The sequence below is a fragment of the Chaetodon auriga genome, chromosome 14, assembly GCF_051107435.1.
Source record: "Chaetodon auriga isolate fChaAug3 chromosome 14, fChaAug3.hap1, whole genome shotgun sequence".
Lineage (NCBI taxonomy): Eukaryota > Metazoa > Chordata > Actinopteri > Chaetodontiformes > Chaetodontidae > Chaetodon > Chaetodon auriga.
In genome coordinates, this window is record NC_135087.1 from 4,760,460 (window position 1) to 4,782,566 (window position 22,107).

At 46.2% G+C, this 22,107-nt stretch overlaps 1 protein-coding gene across 2 annotated transcripts in view; it reads left to right on the top strand.

The window, feature by feature from the left end:
* LOC143331984 (serine/threonine-protein phosphatase 2A regulatory subunit B'' subunit alpha-like) overlaps positions 1–22,107 on the top strand; it is a 60,699-nt gene that overhangs the window by 20,847 nt on the left and 17,745 nt on the right. For both annotated transcript variants that reach the window (XM_076749172.1, XM_076749173.1), the window contains one exon: positions 12,384–15,934. In XM_076749172.1, coding sequence (XP_076605287.1) covers positions 13,169–15,934 — 2,766 coding nt within the window. In that variant the 5' untranslated portion in view covers positions 12,384–13,168. The remainder of the gene's footprint in view (positions 1–12,383; positions 15,935–22,107) is intronic.

Genomic DNA, 22,107 nt, shown 5'->3' on the forward strand with positions numbered 1-22,107 from the left:
TTTTCTGCAGCCACTTGTGTTTTATTGTGCTTTCATATTACCTTTCCTCTTCTCCCTTTTTCCCTTTCACCTGTTGCTTCTTGATCCAAACCAGAGCTTCCCCACCTTTTTTGTCAGGGCAGTAGCAGTGAAAATGCCAGCTTTTGTAGCGCTGTCCAATCAAAAGGATCAACAATACAAACAGGAAGTCACCCACAACAGAAGCTATAATGTAGCTTCATAGTTTCGGGAGGGCAAACGATATATTGAAGATGACTCCTGATCTTTTGCTTGCTGTATGTGCACACATGAGGAAAGATGCATGGCAGTCAGTATCATGTTATGTGTTAGCCTAACCAATGCTAATAAATCATAGTCTTAATGTTAACGTAATGTTTTGGAACAACTATGTTATGTTGTTATGTTGATGTTATGTTTGTAAAATGTGATGTAATATCATCCAAAATTAAAATTGCATCATGAAATAGCATTTAATCACGTGTCAGGCCAGATGTTTCGACAATATTAGCAAGCTGATTTTAGCTTTGTCAGTTGGTTCCGTTAGCTAGCTGTGCAACATTTACAGCTGGCAGTTAGTGGCTGGAAACATTTAGTATCAAATAAATATCTCTGTGTGAGAACCAGCTTGTGTGGTACGATTGGTTTTAGCATGAACTGACACATAAACAAGCACTGAACTTTTAACTTGGCTAAGTTGAATGCACAGAAAGGTGCAGCTAGCTCCTGGCTAGATTTTGTATGTTGACACGCACATCAAGTTGGAGATTTACCCAATTTAAGCACAATAAATCGCATTGTTATGGAAATCACAATAAGTGTAATATCCAAACTGCAGGAGCTGTCATTTTGTGATAAAGGTAAGTTGCGTTAGAACATACACATAGCATTGTGGTGCCCCAGCCTATAAAATCATATTCTCCAGATCTAAGGGACCATGCTTGTTTGGTAAAAATCACATCATCTTCTTTCTTTTTTTTTGTTTTTCAGTGAAAATGAAGTGCAAAAAAATGTATTATGTTTTTGCATTTGGTTCTAGTTGCTACATATTTACGTCTGTTTTTCTGCACATTGGCAAGGGTGCATGTGGAGTCATGTATGTAACATCCCCGACTTTGACTGCTCTGCGCTGTGCAAGAGGGCTGCTTCTCATTAGGAAAGTCTAGACCTAAACCCTGGGCTTATAGCGGCAGAGCCACAGCCACATGCTCGGCTAAACCCACATCCCAGCCGGAGCCTGTGTGCACTTGGCATACACAGAGGGTTTATGGGTAAGGGAATGAAAAATCCTGCTGGTGTGCGTTGATGTCTCAAGCAGATGAAACGAAATGTCAAGGAAAGCGCCAGCTAAACATGAGTACACAAAGGAGGAGAGGAGAGAAACGGAGAGATACTGTCGGTATTTATCTTTCAGGATCCCGACGGGGGTGAGATTCACAGAGTGGATATAACTAAAGAGGTGTTGATTAAGAGATGAAAGCAGAGGAGTGCTTGGGAAGAAGGAAATAGGAGAAATTCTGAGTGGATGTGCCCAACAGGTACCGGGAGGTAAAAGGAAAAGGACAGGAGGGACCCATGGTGATATGGACCAGAAGGTGTAAACATGGCCCTGTCTCTGCGGATCAGGTTGTGTGTGACGCACTCAGACAGTGAGACTCACAACCATGTGCACACATTCGTACCCTGAGATGAAAAAGCAGCCGGACATTTGACCGTGAGCAGCGACTGGGGTCACAAACACAACTCCAGGAATAGACTCTAAACACTAGGGAAGAAAATAACCCAGTAACAGAGGATGTGGCATGTGTGTGAGGGAGCAGGAGAGGCACATTGCTGTGTTTTGCATGTGTTTTTAAGCGTGTTTGTGCTATGTATTTATTTGGAGGGCTTAAAAATGTGCAATTTAGTTACTTTATTAAGTCTTCCTTTCATCCCTCGATGTAATGAATCCCATAAACTGGTTGATATCAATTAAATCTTGCTGTTCCCACTAATTTTCCCTCAGTTGAGGTTGTGCACAGCGAGACGTTTAATAGATCGGAGGGGGGAGAGTTGAGGGAGAGGTGAGGGGAGTCCAGTTTTATGGTCTTGTTTGTAGGTCGGGCTGTAAATGCCCCCCTAACAGGCTCAAAGTGACAGCTGGTCCTGCTGCGCACTGTCATAGCTGGTCCTGCTGAAACTGCACTGTGCATTTTTTGGGGGTCTTTGAGGGAGGCCAGTCATTTCTCAAATTCAACACGGTGTTTAGATGACATTGTCTCTGCCTTTATGATCCAACAATGCCTCATGTCCCAGTTTATGAAGTTTTTGCAAGAGAAATACAACAAGAACCAGACTCTGAGTCAGGGTCCTAGAGGTAGATGAAATCCACTAATAGTAGGGATGAATTAGATTACCAGCATACATCATGGAAATCCTGATTAGAGGGTTGGTCAGGCCCGATGGTCAGCAAAAATGAGTCGCATGAGGTGTTTAGACATGCCTTAACCGCCCTGCTCTACACGCAGAGTAATCTGAGCTGCACTGAAGTTTTCATCTGCTGCTCCACAGACAGTATGAGGAAGGTGGAAAAAATCCGAAAATCAGACAAAGGCCTCGCAGAGATACTGTAGGTGCCACATTTCGCTATTTTATCAAAAGTATGTTGTTTTGATTGGAGCTAAACTCAGAGCTGAAACACTCCCAAGTCCCAGCTCGTCAAATGTGAGGACTGGCTGATTTCTTTTGTTTTATATTGTCGGAAACTGGATCTCTTTGGGTTTTGGACTCATCCAGGCGCAGCTAAAAGCTCCTCTTTGTGGTGGAGCGCTGGGGAAGAAACTTGCATTAAATATGAAGTTGACAAAAAGGGACTTTCAGAGGTCAGACCAGAGCTTTGTTATGGATGGTGTATGTGTTTTAGTTTTAGTTTGCAAGATTGTGTTCTTAACATACCACTAATGCCTTGTGTCTGTCTTTTAGCATGTTGGTGCCGTGTTGGAAGCGTTCTCACTTCAACATGTTAGCCCTCGGATTGGTGTTTATTTTTGTCGATCCATAAATAAATTAAATTAAATAAATTAAAAAAGCAATTTGAAGAGATCACCTTGAGCTTTTTTCTGCCTCTTATAATATAATTGGTTAATTGAAAAAACGACCAGTTTCAACAATGGCAATAATCATTATCCAAAGCCCTAATTGGGGTGATGGCATTCGTCTGCTGCGCCTCAAACTCGTGATTGGTCGAGATGTCGAGGCTGCCGAAGGGATGACGAACATGTGACACCACAAAGTCCTGATTTAGATGTGGTTTTTGCGTGTGTTCGTGTGCATGGCGGCGAGACGAGGAGGGGTGAGTCAGTGGCGGTTCGGAACACGATGACTCTCCTCACCTTCTCCGTGATGACGGGCCATGGCGACAGGGGTTTGCGGTTAGAAACCCTAATCTGCTCCTCATATGACCCTCTGATGGACAGGGACAGCAGTCAACTCACACACACACACATAGGCACGCACACACACACATAGACAGCCCTCAGACTAGTTAGTCTAGCTTGGCCTCTCCAGTCTAAACATGCTCTTATATGGATTTCTGTTAAAATCTACACATCTCGACTCTTTCTTTCATTATAAACACATAGTTTTGCTGCTTACATGTAACTTCCCGGTGAGCACAGACGCATCTGAAAGACAGTATGTTTGGACGTCCAGAGGACATCTTTAACAGTGCGGGAATGAATGTTTTTTATATGTCTGTCTGTGATATTGTATATACTGCCTGTCACTAATGAGACGTCTTTAAGATGCTACTTTTGGACATCCAGTCTGCATTTGCAGGGATGTGTTTATACTTGCTGTTTTTCAGCTGTCCACATGCATAAAGAATCAAAACTCTGTCTGATTTGGTGTAAAAGCTAGAAATATCCTTCTAATAACTTGGTTCTGTCAGGTTCAGGTATCAGATCATGATTGTGAGGATTTTATTAGCATTAATAAGTATGCAGATGTGCTGAGATTTCAGTCTTTCGCTATGCAGCACTTTCATTATTTTATGCTTGTAATGCTAAATGTGAGAAAGTGAGTGGAAACCATCCAGCTGCCAGTTTTCTGCTCGAACTCCTCTCCTCGGCTTTAGCTTCTCCCTCTGTGTGTGATTCACCTCTGCAGTCAGCGTGTGTGTGGGTGTGTGTTTGAGTGCAAACATTACGCTGTCATTTCACATCGCGCCACACCCATAGGCGCCAATTGATGTTTTTGTCCGTGGGTGCCCAAATGAAGTGAAAACCACCGAGGTGATGATTGTCACGAAGCCCCTTTTATTTGGCTTGCTTTAGTAATTACCGTGATGGCGTTCGTTGTCATCTGTCGGACGCAAACCGCCGACACTGCTACGCCGCAGCAGCACCCGGTCTTCAGGGGGCAGTATTAGCACGCATTGGAATGACAATGTGAATAATACCCATGTGAATACCATGTTCATTTATTCGTTTTTTGACCAGCCTTCCCTGTGGCTGCTCAGCCGTTTTCAGAGCGTCCGGTCCCACCTGCCCACTAAACACAAACATCTAGACTTGTCTGAAGCCCCCCTCGACCCATCATCTTGTCACTTCACTGCTTATTTTCATGCTTGTTGCCGTTTGGTTTCACAGGAGTTGAGCACGACAGCACGTGTACTGCAATTTTTTTGAGTGGCCGTTACTCTCTGAATGACGTCTGTTAGTGTAACAGCACTCTGGTATCTCTGGAATGTCTGAGTCCAGAACTTTTTTGGAACAAGTCATTCAGCTCTGACCAGCAGCGGGTCTGGGACTTGGTCTGGTTCTGGCTCCATGTTGTCAAGTTTTGGGCTGCTTTTCTTCCTTTTTGGGCTCTAAGTGTGCCTGAACACTCAGCACCTCATAATTCATCATGTTCACCCCGTTTGACTTGTTATATTAGCTATTTTTGCACTGTTCTAGCTGTGATAAGGACTGAAAGCAAAAAACATATGCAAAATGTTGGAAACCATAATAATTACATAAGACTTCATAAAAAGAAAGCTGTAGCGCAGGCTATATTTTCTTAGTGTGGTTATTCTGCTGTTAAACACATGTAATCTAAATGGGATTGGCTTAGCTAATTTTACAGTAGCTCTGTCTTGTGTTTTCTTTGTATCTGCTTTATGCAGGAGCGTGCATGCGGGACTACTGCTGCATATGTGAAAGAAAAGTGGTATAAAACCCTTCGTGGCTCCGAAGGGTCACAAAAATGGAGCTGCATGAATCTGCATGAATGAATAAAACTGTCTGACAGTAGCAATCCTACTCAGAGCAGATTTGTTGAAGTGCACAATGATGAACCAACTGATCTGTCCCTGATCTCTTAAAATAGACTCAATAGTATTGATGTTCTTAGTTTATCGCAGATTTTAGAGCACTGACTCATGCATTGGCTCGCAGAACCTTCTCCTGTCTGCTTTATTTGCTCATGTCAGTGTATGATTTTGGATGTGGTTGGTGTAAGCTGGTTGCCTTAAGGTCTGGATTGTAGGTGGTAGCAGGAATAAACTGTTGACTGCCTGAATCCAGGTCAGCTGTCTTTGCACATTACTTTAGATTTACTTGTGTGTCCTTTGTCCTCTGATGTCGGATTTGCGTGCGTCTCTATGTGCATTTATGTGCACCAAAAGCATGACATCACTCAAAATGTGCTTTTTTGAATAAGCACCAGTGCAGAGACCAGGTCACAGTGAGCTTCAGGCAAGGCAGGATTGACAGATGTGTGTGTGTCTGTGTGTGTGTGTGTGTCTGTGTAGGTGTGTGTGTGTGTGTGCATGCTTCCACTCATGTGCATGTTCTATCTGTATGAGTGTAGTGCAGAGGTGCAGCATATATGACTGTGCACGAATCTGCAATTGTGTGTACTTTCTGTGCCAATTGTTTGCATGTGTGTACAAGTATATACTTTGTGTCAAAGTCTGTGCGTGTGTGTGTGTGCGTGTGTGTGTGCATGTGTGTGTGTGTGTGTGTTGTGTGTGCGTGCGTGCATGCTGCAGGTTTGGATGTTGTGAAGCTGATGCCAGCTTTCATCATCATCGTCTCATGTGGCCTACAGTGTTGCGTATTTACAGCATGTTTTTTTGCCCTCTGCAGTGGAACAGCAGCATCTGTGTGTGTGTATGTGTGTGAGACCAAGACTGTGTGTTAGCCTTATAAGGCCAACCAGGAAACATTTAAGGATAAGAAAAGATGTGAGTCACCGTTTTTCCTCATCTGCTCAGAAGCACAAAAACATCCTCTTCTCTGCCCTCAACACCTTCCCTCAGGGGGTATATACAGTATTGTGTGTGTGTGTGTGTGTGTGTGTGTGTGTGTGCGTGTGTTTGTGTGTGTGTCCTGTAGTCCTTGGGGTTACTGTCTTGTTCCTAATGAGGTGCTGAGCTATTCACACAGCCCACTCTCCCGAGAGATGTGAAGAGCGGCGGGGCAACAGCTGGTGCAGCGCTGGAGGTGTAGAACTGTGGAGGAGCACTGGTGCCACCTTGGCCTGTAAAGTAGGAGCGTGCAGCCAGTTTGAAACCAGTAACTGCAGATTATTTCTCTGTCAGTTGACTAATCAATTCATCGATTGATTGTTGCAGCTCTAAATGGATGATCAGGATCATTCAGGACCTTCTCTAAATTGCTATGGTTCCCCCCACATACACAGCAGTTATAATCATGGTGAGCGTGATGGTTGCTGGAGCTCAGGCTGGCGATAACTTCATGTCAATTATCGATGTCCAGAAATTAGATCTGGTCCTTCTTGGTTTGGTCTGAACCTGTTGTGATACCCTGGTTGTTCTCTTTTTATTGGGGTTTTCAGAGTTAAACATACAGCTAGAAATAGGCAATAGTAATTCTAGTGCAGAAATAAAGAAAACACAAAATTAAATGAAAGTATAAAAGACAGACATGAAAACTACAATAAAACAGGTTTTTCAGGTGAGTTATCATACACATGTGAGGGGGAGAGGAGAGCTGTAAATCACTCTGCAGTACTTGAGTTTATAGCAAATTCAGTTGACATACAGACAATGTAGAAAAAGTATTAAGTTGAACTGGATGTCGAATAGCAGAAATGCCTTTAAAGCAAAGCTCCTGCCTGCTGCATTGAACTGTAAAGAGCATTTGACTGTTGCCTGGTAGGAAAAGTAATAGCAAACAGATTAATCACCTTGTGTCACAGTGCTAAGATGAATACCAACTATACAAATATGAATCAAGGCTCCCTTTGTCCCGTGCTTCCTCTCTCTGTTTACCTTTAAAATGCCTTCACAGTGATTTTTATGAAACTGTCCCCATAGGCCTGAACCTGCCCGCGTGCAGCTTTGTCCTGCTCAGCCCTCACTGCTGCTCTGACCTATAACAACCAGTGCCGGGGCGTGCTCGATCAAGCCTGCAGACATGGTTTCATCATGACCAGCTGTGTGTGTGTGTGTGTGTGTGTGTGTGTGTGTGTGTGTGTGTGTGTCTCCAGAGTGCAGTGATTTGTGCTCTCAGCAGCCTGGGTCTCATCCAGACAATAAGTATGGCAGACATAATGAGAGAACCCCCAAGTCTCTGCCAGATGCACACAGACACACACAGACACACACACACACACACACACACACACATCCCCGCCCTCCTGTTCATATTCACTTTTAACAGCTTTGATAACAAACACATGCTCTTTGCATGTCTGCCTCTCTCATTTTCTCTTTTAAGAGTCATAGCTATATTATGGTAAGTGTGTGTGTGTGTGTGTGTGTGTGCGCATACGTGTGTGCGTGTATGTATGTGAGGCAAAAACACATGGGTAAATATATCAAAAGGATGCAACTCCACACAAACCAAACCAGCCCAACGATGGGATTGCATGTTCATGTGCAGTGTGTTTTTTGTGTTGTTGGCCTGACTGTTTGTCTTCATTTTAAGGATATTCTTCATCCATAGATGTAAGAAAATGGTTATTTTATGCGTCCCACTGTTTGTAAAATCTAAAACAAACTTTAACCTTAACCCTTAATTCCTAATTGTGTCAGATATCCCCTCTGATCCTCCTCCAGCCCTTGTTCTGGCTCGTGTGCAGACGTCTGGTTTGCATAGCAGCTCCCTGCTTGTCTCTGCGTGGGTCCTGGCGGGCCCTCATTTGCAATCAAGGCCCCCAAAAACTCCAGCTCTCCTCCTCAAGAAAGACTGAAGGCCTCTCAGATCTGGCACGGTCAACAGAAACTCCTGCTGTGTTTTAAATGACACATATTAACTCGCTGTATTTAAAGTTATTTTAGCTTTTTTAGACAAAAGCCTGGAAAGAGGGAGGTAAGGGAGGGGGTGATGTTAAGATTTAAGATCAAAGTGCTTTAGCCTGTTGGACCACCAGGACCAGAATTTCAAATGCAAAGAAAAACATTTGCTTGAGTTTTTTCACCTGCACAGTTAAGACCATTGTTTCTCTTCTTCCCATTTTGGATGATCTGAATGCCAGCCAGGCCATCTTTCTTCTCTGAGTCTGGCTTTCTCTGCAGCTGACGTAGAAAATGATGATGACTGTTAAAGTGCAGCCGGGGCCTGACAAGGACGTAGCCGTCTGCCAGAGTGCCTTTCTATCTGTCTGCGCCTCGGCCCCAAAACGACAGCGAGACCGTTGATTAACACACAGCTGATGAACCAACCCAGTTTGAGCAGTTTCCAAGAAAATGTGACTGTGTAGTTCATGTGTGTGCGGAGGCAAACAGGACCTTCGAAGTCAGAGTAAATAATTCATGTGAGGATTACAGAAGAGGCAGAGAAGTGGGTCAGAACTGCAGTTATTTCGTTGGACGTTTGCAAAGATCAGGATGTGGGGAAAGGGTGTGGAAGAAGGGATGGATGGGTGGAAAATGATCTTTTTCAACAGTTCATCAAATGCTTTCAGAATTGCTGAATATAAAAACTGCACACAGTAGAGTTTTGTGTGTTTGCATGCATTTCATTATGAGTGTGTGTGTGTGTGTGTGTTTCTCTGAGGGGATTATTGTTGTAAAAAAGCCCAGTAATCCCTCTTTTTGTAGCTACTGTTATCCCCCGTTGTGGGGCAGAAGTCATTACCCACAAGTCTCTCTCAGCTCTGTTTAGTATGTGCATGGCATAACAGAGCGCTCTGTTTTCTCTGTGTGATCACAGCAGCAGCACTGAAGCAGTGCGTCAAGCTGTGTGTGTGTGTGTGTGTGTGTGTGTGTGTGTGTGTGTGTGTGTGTGTGTGTGTGTGTGTGTGTGTGTGTGTGTACAGTGAGGGCCAGCACAGGCCTGTCCTCGCTCCCTCGGGATATGTTTGGGGTTCCTATTTGAGCTTTCTTCTTCACAAAGACGCACTTCCCCCGGGAGCCCCCCCCCCCCCCCCCGCCCCCCCCCGGCCCCTTGCTGCGCACCCATTAACACGCACAGCAAAACAACACGCATGCACGAGCGTGTGCAAAGTACACAGCCTCTTTCCGCGCATGTTTGCTGCTGTACACACACACATGTGCTCAAACATACTTTTAGTGGCTGGATTGAAGGTTGTGGCAGAGGTGGCCTCCAGTGATTCAGTGTTTCCTGTTGAAGGTCAGGTTGAAGGAAAGGCTTTTTTAGGTGGAGGAGAAGAGGAGGAGAAAGAGGGAGAGAATGGGAAGGGGGGGGGACACAATCAACAAATCTACCTCCTCTATACTTGTTTTGCTTTTGAATGCATTCACACAGACAGATGGAGCCATAAAACCTCTGAGAAGAATTAGGAAAAAAGGGGACGAATCAGATTGCATTAAGGTGCCCTAAGATGTGTCCTTCACTGTGTGTTTGGGAAACAGAAAGTTTTGGTCACATGAAAATTTCCTCCATTTTGTTGTTTTAGCAGTGGAATAAAACATACGGCTACCTGTAGGATTACTGGCTATGAGAGTTAACACATTTTTTCTTTATTTCCTTGCAGCATTTCTTAAAAATAGACCCACAATCCTGATTTCAGCTGTAAGATTTGCCTCGCTGACACTAGACTGGAAGCTGATAACCTCGGTGCTAACTCGCTCATAAAACATCAACAACAAAAAAATCCCCCCAACACTGAGCTGCCACTAAATCACAGTGAGACTTGAGAAGAAACAACAGAATGTGTGTGTGTGTGTGTGTGTGTGTGTGTGTGTTTACCAGTGAATCATCTCTTTCTGTTATGTGTGTCAGTGAGGCATGTGCAGGCATTCATGAGCGGGTGTGTGCACGTGCATGTGTGTGAAGGCAGCTCAGCGCTCGAAACGCCGCTGCAGTTTGTTTACATGCTCGCTATCGCTTTGGGAAGCTGTCATTTACCGAGATATACGCTCAGATATTAAGAGAGTGTGCAGCGAGGGGGAGGTCTGTGTGTGCTGACGTGTGTGTGTGCGATTGCTGTCCTGTAATAGTCTATTTCTAACTGTCTGTCCAGATTTCAAGTGCAGCTTGCCAGGAAGTGTAATTTCCTGCTCAAGAGACTGATTCAGCAGCATCCAGCTGTTGTGTTTGTGTGCAGAGAAAGGGAGACAGAAAGATGAGGTGACCGTCTGTTTTTTCCATTCAGCTCCTTCATAGTTGTTTTTCCAGGTGCCACAAGCCCCCCACCCCCACCTCGCGAGCCACTCTCCCCCACCCACAAGCTCACCAATCATTCCTTGCTCTCCCCAGTTGCTCTTTTTCGCACTTTTGAGTAGGAAACTGTGGCTCCATAATTCCCCCGAGGACTCACTTCCAGATCATGTGTCTGCACTCTCAGTCGCAGTAGTAATAACCTCTCAGTGTTGTTCTTTCTTCCCTTGGTTATTCTGAAAATCCTGCATCCCACAGGTATGAACTTATCTAAACTTTGTGTCTGTGTTGGCAGCATTTTCGTGAATGCTTGAAAGAAATCTGAAAAATTCTTAAAATCAATAATTTAAGCACAAGATTGGCTTCACTTTTCAGTTGTCTTCTTAAATCCTTACGTCGATTCAAAGTCTTACATTTGGATTTCTGGAATTCAGACGTCCTGTTTGTATGGTTCGGATTAAGCTTGAGGTTAGATTGCATGCGTGTGGTTGTGGCTGTCGTGGTCGCAGCACCACAGTTTATATATGCACATGTATATGCAGGACATATGGGCATGCATGTGTAAGAGGGCACAGCTCTGAGGAATGCGTTGCCCCTGTGGAGGGGGAGGGAAAACCGGGAGAAAGAGAAATAGAAACTGAACACTGACACTGAGGCATGAAGGCATTTAAAAGTAAATGATAGAGAGGCAGAGAGATTTAGAGAATGGCAGTAACATAAAAGAGAGGGTGAGATGGATGCAGTAAAGGAATGAAAGAGCTGGGTGCTTACACGTTGAACCCCTTCGCTCTTTTAAACAGCCTTTAAATCACCTTAACAATCGGTCTTGCTCGCAGGTTTACCGCACAATGTGTTTACTCTCTTGCTCTGTTAGTTCCTGGTATGTGGCATGATACTGGTGTTTACATATTGCTCGACTTATTTTACTGTCCAGAGCCGCCTCTCCAACATGAGCAGTGGAGGTTTATCTGCAAACTAAGAGGTTTTCATTTAGAAAAAAGTTTTGAAATCACAAGCAAAGTGATCAAAATTCGTTATGTGTGGCAACATTCTGAAACACGTTTCACTGTCTGTTAGCTTTTATCTTAGTGTTTTGTTACACATTATACACTGTTTTGGATGGTGGTCCTTAAAGTCACACTGTAACTTCAGCTAAGCTGCTTTTGTTGTACTTGGCAGTGTGTTTCAGTCTCTCACTCCTTGTCTGTGTGTTTGAGCTTGTTTTCTTTGTGTTCCTTCTGCCGCCCTGGAGGTCAAATACAAATAAACAGGATGGAATAAAACAGCACAGAAAAATACGTCTTAATTGCTCCATTATATATCCTATATTATGATTATAAGAGTCGCGCTGGAGCACAGTGGATGTGAAAGCAACAGGTGTTTTCTCCTTCCGACACACCTGCCTCTCCTTCCCTGGGTTGTGATTTATGAGGTTAAAGAAAAAGCTTTGTAGCTGTGCTGTGACGTGAGAGGGAGTCACGTCTTCTTTCTGCTCTGCCTGTTTAACCTTTCCCTTCCTACCCTCCGTTTGATCCGTATGTGGATGTGTGTCAGCTTGAGGTTGATGTGGCAGGAAGCTATGTGCGTTTTTTTTTTGCAGGTTTTTTGATGATTAAAGAGGCGAAACCGTCGTATCGGCTGTCATCCGGGTGATAGCTAGAGGGAGTGTTTCTGGCTCATGCACAGCTCTATCAGTGTGCACACACATGCACTCACATTCACAGTGATGCCCTTCTTGATAGCTGTCTTAATGACTTACTTTCTCTTCTTCTCTTTTCCCTTTCCCTCTTTCTCACCCTCTCTCCTCCCTCCCTCCTCTCTGCTGACTCGCAGGTGGTGTCCTCCTGTCAGAAACACACACTTCCTCTGACACATGGCTGACAGCGGGAGACGGAAGGGGTGAGAGAGAGTACGGGACTGACACATACTCATAGAAAGAAAGAGGCAGTCGGCCATCTGTAGTCGGTCCCCTGCTATTCTGCAGCTGTGTTGGAGTCAGCGAATGATCCTCAGCTCCGCCAGGACTACAGAATTCACAGACGGGGTTCTTCCAACGTCTCATTGCCCAGGGGATGAGCCTAGGCTGTGGCAATGCTATGGACTCGCTGGCCTTGGATTAAGCCCTCGGGGCAGCTTCTTTGGAGGGATGGGTGATATCCCAGCTGGATCTTCTGCTGTCGCCATCCTCCATGGCTGTCATTAGTGGCTAATGAGCTGCTGCTAGAGAGGAAACGGAAAAGGTGCCTGTGGAGAGAGGAGGAACCTTACAGCTGTTATTAAGAGGCCCAGAGATCTAAGACAAGGAATTATTTGTCTCTATAAGAGAGTGGAACCCTTTAAAGCACTTTTGTGTGCAAGCATGAAAGGATATCTACGTTGGAACCCATTGTTGTAGACATTTCTTTGCCGGGGTTGATTGCCAATTTTTTGTTTTTGATACAGTATTTTCTTTGAAAATTGTCACCATGGAGTTAAAATACATCTTTTTTTCTGCAAGATGATTCAGTGTTTTTATCTCTAAACTGAAGGAGTTTGAACAAAACATTCTAATTCAGTTTGATTTTTTTACACTTTGGTATTATTTTGAGCTTCCTATGCCCTGAAGGACATTGTTCACCATGGCAGCAGCCTATCGTGTAGTGGTGAGCAGTGTGAGCTGCTACAACAGTGTGGTCGTGGACCGGCGCACTCACTCCCACGCTGTGCACTACTGCTCAGGGCCATGTGGGGCGCTGTCCCAGGGACTGGACTGTACTGTCGCACATCGCGGCACATGCTCTGAGCTGCTTGTTGCGCCTGACCCTGCATACACTGACCCAAACAGCTCACTCTTACACTCCCGTAACATGATCACTCAGCAACTTCCTAACCATGGTAAAATTAGTGTTCCCATGGATACTAGTTATAATGGTGGACTAGAGAGGGCAGGCAGCAGTGGCAATTTGTCTTTGGGGGAGGACAGCCCCACGTGGCGTGGTAAAAAGGCATCCAGTATCGGAGGATCGACTGGAAACTTGACCTCCTCGGGCAGTCTGAAGGACATTACCGAAGAGGCCATCAACCTGGCCAGTGGTAAGCTCAAAGAGTTTTCTTTTGACAAGCTGCGCCTCTCGTCCTCCAGCCACGTCACTTTCCGGAAAGGTCGGAAGGTCCGTCCAGACTCTTTCAGCCGTCGCTCCACCGACCTGGAGATCATCTACGGCCACTTCAGCTCCCACATCACCGCAAACGGAATGACTAATGGCATGACAAATGGCATGGCTACTTCTAATGATGAGAACCTGCCACCATTTGTGCCAGGGAAAGGAGCAGGCTTGGAGGAGACAAAGCTAAAGACCAGCATAAGCACCTTGTCATCCACCTCCAAAGTGGGTGGTGGATCAACAAGCAGCCTATCGAGTACTGGGTCTTTGGACCAAAGTCTGAACACAGTGGCCTCCCTGTACCTCAGCACCCTGGGGGAGGAGAACCTGATTGCACGTTTGCTGGAGAAGACACGAGCTGAGGGGGGCGCTGGAGGATCAGGCGGGGAGGACATTCGTGCCTGCCTTGACATCCTTCTTAAATGTTCTGAAGACCTAAAGAAATGCACCGATATCATCAAGCAGTGCATCAGACGCAAAGCTAGTGGAGGGTCAGAGGAAGGAGGAGCGAGTCCCGACAGTATGTATCGGGCCGTGATGACCCGACTCAGCTCCTATTTGAAGAGACTACCTCTGGAGCTGGAGGGAATTGGAGGTTTGGGAGGCGGTGGGCAGGGAGGTCAGGGAAGTGGGCACAATGATCTGGCTGAGCTGGTCAACACTCTTCACTCCATCCAGCAGGGGCCATTCTCTCCAATATTTGGTAATGAGCAACCTCCTCGCTATGAGGATGTGGTGCAGTCACCTCCAATCCCAAAGACTGCTCCACATTCTGTATCCTCTACTCCCTCTGTTTTACCTTCCTCCTCATCTTCTTTGAAATCAGACTCCATCCATACCAAACCAGTCCAAAGCTCCCCGTCCAGAGCCGCTCCGCTTACCAATGGACTACAACATCCGCATTCTTCTTCTATCACACAACATACACTCTCTCCCCCATCTGTCACATGCTCTTCATCCAGATCCTCTCCAACACACTCTCCTTCCCCTCTTCGTACCTCGCCGACCCCACCGTACACACACACTCCTCCACCATCTCCCATGGAGGCCCTTTATATTGAGGAGGAGGAAGCAGATGTGGACAAAACACCAGAGCAAATCTCACAACAGACAACCAGGGGGGTGAAAACTACCCAGAACAAAAACGGGACGACATTGGGCCAACACACACACCTGTCGCATCCACACACACTCCATAATTCTTTAAATACTTTGCCAACTAGCACTGGCTACAGCCCCACTTGGCCTTCCTCTGCCCCACAAACAGTCTCAGCACCCAAAGCTGTCTCACACAGGAATGATGACATTGACAAGCTGCTGATGGACTTGGAGAATCTGTCTCAGAGTATGAGCCACCCCAGAAACACTGAGCCTCCACTTCCAGTCAAAACTAGGAAGAGAGACCAGGGAATTACTTCCAGTGAGGCCCTCCCTCAGTCCAAAATGGCCCAATTCCAAGTCCACAAGCCAGACAACCACCTAGCCATGAATGGCCCAAGCTCCAGGTCCCCCCATAGTCTCACTCCTCCACATGGAGAGAAAAATGAAGCTGTGGTGGGAGAGGAGGAGGATGGGGCACTGCTGCTGAGGATCCTGGAGAGCATTGAGAGTTTTGCCCAGGAGCTGGTGGATTCTGGGGCGGGGAGTTCAGGGAGTGCTGAGAGGAACAGTGGGAAGGAGCGGGAGGTGATGAGGCTCTTGCAGGATACCCTTGCCACCACCGGCAGGGCTGACACACCTCTGGAGAGCCCAAACCCACCAGCTGCTCCCACTGCTCCATCCATACACACAGATGCTGCCCCAGCTATACCGCCAAAACACTCCCAGGCAAACACGCATGCAGTTTCACCTGCGCCAACACCTACAACCGCAGCATCTGAAGCTGTGTGCAATGCTCCATCCGAACCTGCGCCTAAACATGCACCTGATGCTGCCCCCAAACCTCTGCCTACACCCATACCTGAACCCACAACTGAGGCTACAGATGAAGTTACAAAAGACTCTGCAGGTGACACTGATCCAAAATCCATCCCCGCCCCTGTAACATCTGCACCTGCAAGCTTGCATTCCTCCACACATTCAGCTGAACTCACACCTGTGGCTGCACCTGAAGCTCCAGCCCCTGTAGCCATCCCAGTTGTGGCACCCACAAGAGATGCTGCCGTTGCTGTTGGTGACCCTGCTGCTGTGAGAGACACTGGTTCAACCCTCCTCATCCAGCAGACTCCAGAGGTGATCAGAGTAAGTGAAAGATGCACTTTAAAATGAAAACTGACAAATGCACAAGCTAATGGACAACCAGAGAGACAACGAGACATTTAGTGAACATTACAGTTTCACACTATTGCATGATTACCCACGCATCAACGCACCATTTGAGATGTTATTGTGCACAGTCAGTTATTACATTTAAAACTGATCTGGGAAATAGAGCAATAGGAACTTCAAGGACTTTAATCATGTGATAACTGCACATCTGAGACCTGAATTATTATTCTCAGTGTCTGGTGAAAAAGATCTCAGTCATTATTGAGGCCAGCTGTCTGCGGCTGAAACACCAACTCACTGCTTTGTGGAAGACACTTTCACTTCTGATATTTGGAGTGGTACCATAAGAATCTGTTTCAAATCAGCGTCTCAGTGAGAGTGGATATCAGCACTTTTTTTTATTTAAGTCTGATTCAGGATTTTGGAGGATATTTACATGCTATGCAGCTTTGATTTATTTCACATTCACTGTAGTGGCACATGGGAAAAATAGGGCTGTGTGATATGACCAAAATCACAAGTAGTTTCATAAAATGACCACACGGAAAGGCCAGTTTCTAGTTATATTTTGAATTCTTGACATGCCTCCATGCAGATTTCCTGCCTGCTTCCATTTTGTGCAGAAGAACACAAAGTGTCGTCCAAATGATGAAACATATCGCAGTAAAGAATTTGCAACACAGCAAAATGAACAATAGAATGTAATATGAAACATAGATGTTTTTCTATTGTCACACGATATACAGTATACTGTCATATTGCACAGCCCTAAGAAAAGATGTTTGATATCATGTCAGAAGTTGAGTGAAGTGGTGATATAAATCAGGAGTTTGGCTCATAATACAGCAGCTGCAGCAGCATCTGAATATGTATTTTAAATGTTCCTGTTGCCATGGTGTAAGAAGCAAAGAGACCGGCAGCCTGAGAGCCTAAGTGTCCGACTTAAGAAACAGAATGATTGACAGCATTAGACTGAGATAGACCGCTTGAAAGAAACCCTCGATTGCTTTTAATACAAGTCATATAAAACACCCAGGCGAGAATTTCATCGCTGTGACACAACGGGGTTGATGCCACAGTAATTAATGGGCCGTGATGAATAGTATTCATTAGCTGCGATGAACACGCTGATACAGTTTCCCCATACAGGCTTGAAAAAAGAGCTCTGAGCGCTCTGAATCATGGAACAGCACAGCTCATTGTGCAAGGAGTGGCTCTTTGTTGACTTTTCCTGGTTTCCAACTTGTGTTTTGAAGCGTGAATGTGTGTGTGTGTGTGTGTGTGTGTGTGTGTGTGTGTGTGTGTGTGTGTGTGTGTGCAGACATGGGTGTGTGTTGGCTCTCCTTTCCACCCTGGGGAATATTTAAAGGTAATTTAGGGTTGTGCTAAAGAGGGAGAGAGATGGTAAGGCAATTGGAGCGTGTGTGTGTTTGTGTGTGTGCGTGTTTGTGAATTGGTGTGCACGAGGCACTGACACTGCAGTGGATAAACTTGGCGGGGGGGTTACCTCGGCTTGCCTCTGATGTGGGCGTTCAACAGCACATTGTAGATTTAGGTAATTATGTATGACAGACAAACACACATTAACACCTACACAGAGTATCAAGTCATTACTGTGGTCGGCTCTTCCTCCCTCTCTGCCTCGCTCCCTTTTATTTTTACTTATTTGCTTATTCTGGTGCTCTCCCATCATCCCTCTTTCTCCTCGCCGGGCTCCTGCTGCTGTTTTTGTGTGTGTGTTTATTTACCGAGCTGTGTAACCTTATGCCCCGATGATATGTAGGGCACCTATTTATGAGGTTACCATGGTAGCTGCCACAGTCAGAACAGAACAGCCAGCACCCGAACGCATCATTACGCGATCTCACTCCTCCTCCGTACTCTGTCTGCTCATCCATCCCTCCTTCCTCTCTGTTTTTGTTTTCCTTCTCTCTCCTCTCCACATTTCTCCATTCTCTCCCTCCACTTTATTCCTTCCTTTCTTGCCTCTGTGTCCCTTTTGTTTTTCTCCCCAGTGTCCTTCTTTCACCTGCAGCCAAGGAGTCGCTCTACGTTGACCGCCGCTTCTCTCGCTGCCCTGTGATTGGCCGCTGCGTTATTTTGGGAGCGGTGAATAACAGTTGTTGCTGTGTGGAGGGCAGAGCAACCCAATGAGTGGTGCTGATTGGAGAACAGCAGGAGGGCAGGGTAGGGTGTGGGGGGCATCTGTTGGCACGCTGAGTGTTAACGGTATCGTTACCCTCCAACCCTCGCCACCCCTGGCAGAGCTAGGTGTGAGAGAGGCCTAAATCTGTCCGCCCCTCTGTACTATGGCATCCCGCTAACAGACTCACTGTCGCCACAGTGTAAACGGACCTGCATACGTGTGTGTGGGTGTGTGACGTTTGTTTGCGCGTGCATCCGAGCCGTTTTTTTTACATGTCCAGTTGCTCATGTATGAGCGTGCATTCACATCTGTGTTCATGCATGTGCACGCACGTACAGGTGTATTCCTGTGAATCCCAGGCGGTGAGCGTGTGTCCGACTGAGCGTGTGTGCGTCTGTTTGTTGGCTCGAGGGTAAGTTGACCCAGTGCTACTGTGGGTCACAGCTGAGTTTCGGAATAGCTCTCCGACATCCAATACCACCTCTGGCACTCTGGGAATTATGCTAATATTCCTCAGCGCCAACCCCGCCTCCCGCCTCAGCTGCACATTAAACTGCCAATCAAACTATAAACAAGGCAAGCCCCCTCACACACAAGTGAGAAAATGCCCTTGCGCTCTCATCCACGCCCCACCTTGGAGATTTGTAGCTGTGTTTCCCTTGGCACTGCCGTGGCTTTGATGGGAAGCTCTGCTAAGCCCTCTGGGATGACACTGGCCTCGGGTTGTAGCATCCTCATGTGCGCGTGCACGTCTGTTTATTGTTGATTCTGCTGCTGACAGACTAATACAGGGCTTTCTGCACCTGTCAGAGCAGACCCATTAATATCCATGGAGACAAGGAAGCCAGCTGATATAAATCAGAAGCAAGGCCACAGCAGAGACGTGGCGGCAGTGATTCTGTGAGTGGAGCTGGATAAATCTGCCAGTGGTACCTCAGGTCAGTGGTCTTCCTCTGGTCCGTCTTCCTCTTCCCCTCTGTCTGTTTTTGGGAAGTAAAAGAAGAGATATTTGAGAGAACACTTCCCCACCACTAAATTTGACCTCTCTGTTTTCGCTTCTGGGCAGCCATTGGTGACATGATTTACAGACCCACGACACTCCTGGCTGTATCCAGAGCTGCCGTTCTGGTGGCTTAATTAACCCTCCTGATTTGAGCATTTCTGCCAACTGCTGTGGACTTGTTGCTAGGCTAGAAGCTAGCCTACAGCTTAAGTTAGGGTGTGCTGGAGGGTTTCCCACAGGAAGCTGGTGAGAAGGTGGTCACTTCTAGCTTCCATACCTGAATATGCACCACAACTGGGACATCCTGTTGAAAAATAGCAGCACATCCATCAGCCAAATTGAAAGACGCATTTCAGTGGAATTAATTTCCCTTTATGGCAGCAATGTGACAACACGCTGTGTCAATAAATCTTCGTCTCTGTCAGGAAACTGAGCAGCATCCTGTGTGCGAGTAAGACTGCAACACGTAAAATCACGTGACTTTTCTCAGGTCGGGTCCCGTCAAAGTTGCATGTGCTCAGAAATCCAGTCTGCACCTGCAGCTGTGCAACCTGCCTGCTGGAACGTCAGTGGAATGGGTTTCTGGATGTACCTGTGCTCCTTACTCATAGTCGGGCATAGTCTCATCTGAAATAACAGCCCTCCTCTGTCAGTGTTCCTCTGTCTGAATTTCCTGTCCGTCTCTCTTTTCGCCAGCTGAGGAGAGGAACTGGTGACCTTTTAGACCTGCTGTTTTTTGGCAAGGGGAGCCTTGAAAGAGGATGGAAGGAGCGGTGAAATAAAATGTGGAGATAGAAAGGAAATAACAGGAAGACAGGACAGCTGAATGTCTGTGTGAGACAACGGGGGGGTTGGGGAGGGGGTTCTTTGTTATCTGAGACTTGGAGAAAAGACGAATTCATAGTGAGTTAGACGAGAAGAAGAAGAAACAGGCGTGGAAAGAGAGATGAGAAAGAGACTTATGGTGCTGGGGGAGGGGGATAGAGTTAGTGTGTGTGTGTGTGTCGATGGGGGGGGGCTGCAGCGTTCAGTTGTTGACTCTGGGTTGGCGGAGGATGACATCATTCCTCGGCTGCTTCCACAGGAAATAAGGTCACAGCGGGAACCTCGGCCAAGCGGGGAAAGACGCCTGTTTCAACCTAGGTGTGCAAGCAGATGAATGCATTCATTTACACACACACACACACACACACAAACTCATACTCACACACACAATGCACTCCCAGACTGGGGCTTGTGTTGCTATGTGTGAGAGGACTTTTCCAATACAGTTCATACCAACAAGGTTAGCCTGGACAATGGAATATTCACCACCCAACCCGTTGATACACACACACTCACACACATGCACACGCGCACACACACACACACACACACACACACGCTCATGCTCGAAATGGTGGGGTTCATTAAATCTACATATTTGGCTGGAGATTTTTACACACATACACACAGCACTTTTAAGCAAGTGACATCATGATTCACCACTCCCAGTGCAGGCTGGGATATCGTCCAACCGCTGTTCCCAGTGCAGTGTGCTCTGTTGGAGGGTGCACACATGCACAGATGCTCATATGCGTACACACACATGCAAGCCTTACTTTATTTTACGCAAGCCTCTTTTTCATCTGAAAAGTTTTCAGCTCGGTGGGAGGCGCTGCTGCGTAACTCTTCGGGCCTCCCCCTGTGTCACCATGGAAGCCACCACAACATGTTTATAAGCAGGAGGTGGCTGGTGGGACTCCCCGACCCCAGAATATCAGTTGTAATGTGATTGGCTGATGGGGGCTCCCTCGCAGAGTCATGGCACCAGGGGAGATCAGATGGAGTCTGGATGTGTTTTCAGTTTATTTCAGAATACTGAGTCTGTGTGGGTGTGGTCGGCTGTGTGTACGTGCATGTGTGTGTGTTTCCATGTGAAAGAGTTTGCCAATGTTCCAGAACATCATGACTCCGTAGAAGCCCACCCCCCCTACTCATTTCCCTACAGTCTCCCTGTTTAACCCCACCCTCCCTCTCCGTTTGAACTCACCCTTCACCCAGCTCCACCCAAACTGGGCTGAGGATTTTCTCCAGAAAGCTTCTAGAAATGAATCCAGATGCACTTTTACTCTCTGAAAGGCCTTTGTGCTAAATCAGTGCATTATAAGTACTAAAAGATGCATATTTGTTACTGCATTTGATGCAATCTATTCAGTGTCACCAAAGACAAAAGCATGTTTTTACTGTTGTTACATCGTTTGTATAAAAATGATATTTTGAGCTGCTCTCTTTGGTGATCTGCTAAAAAGTCATAAAAACAATCATAAAAAGCTCTCACGAGGGATCAAAGGCAGCAGAAAACAGCATCCTCTGTCAGATCCGTCTCACCCCTGAGGCTTGGGTTCAGACGCAGAGAGCTGCTACCCTCTAGCGACCCTCGGCCCCTGTTGTACCGCAGACCACTGTGTGGGCTTGCAGGCCAGCCTCACTGCTGTGTTTCGTGTGAGGAGGATCTACAGCTCCATCTACAGGATGAGCTGGGAACTAAAACTGTGTTTTAGGATGCAAGTCGGAATTGGTTTCACCTGTTCGTCCATTTCTTAAGCTGCTTTTGATGCGTTTAATTGATTTCCTTCAATAAAGGAGAAGCAAGTAAAGCTCCTGTGTTTAACAATTATACACTCTGCCATGACTGTGTCATTATGATGACATGACAGCTGGAATGAAAGATGCTGCAGAGCTGCATGGGGTCTAAGAAGTGTTTTTAGAGGTTGTTGTCTTATGCTGTATGTTTGAATAATGCAGTTTGCTGGGAAGAAGGTGCATGGCAAAGGGATGTTAAAGTGGTTTGAAATGCTAAATGCTCTATAGGGTAGGATCACGACTTACGCAACACACGTCTTCAGAGCTATTCGACCATCTCTGACTAAGTTCTGTCTTAAATATTGCAGGATTTCAGCTAAATGGCTCCTCTTAAAGCCGACACTTGTCTCCCTCCTAACATTCCCGTCTATC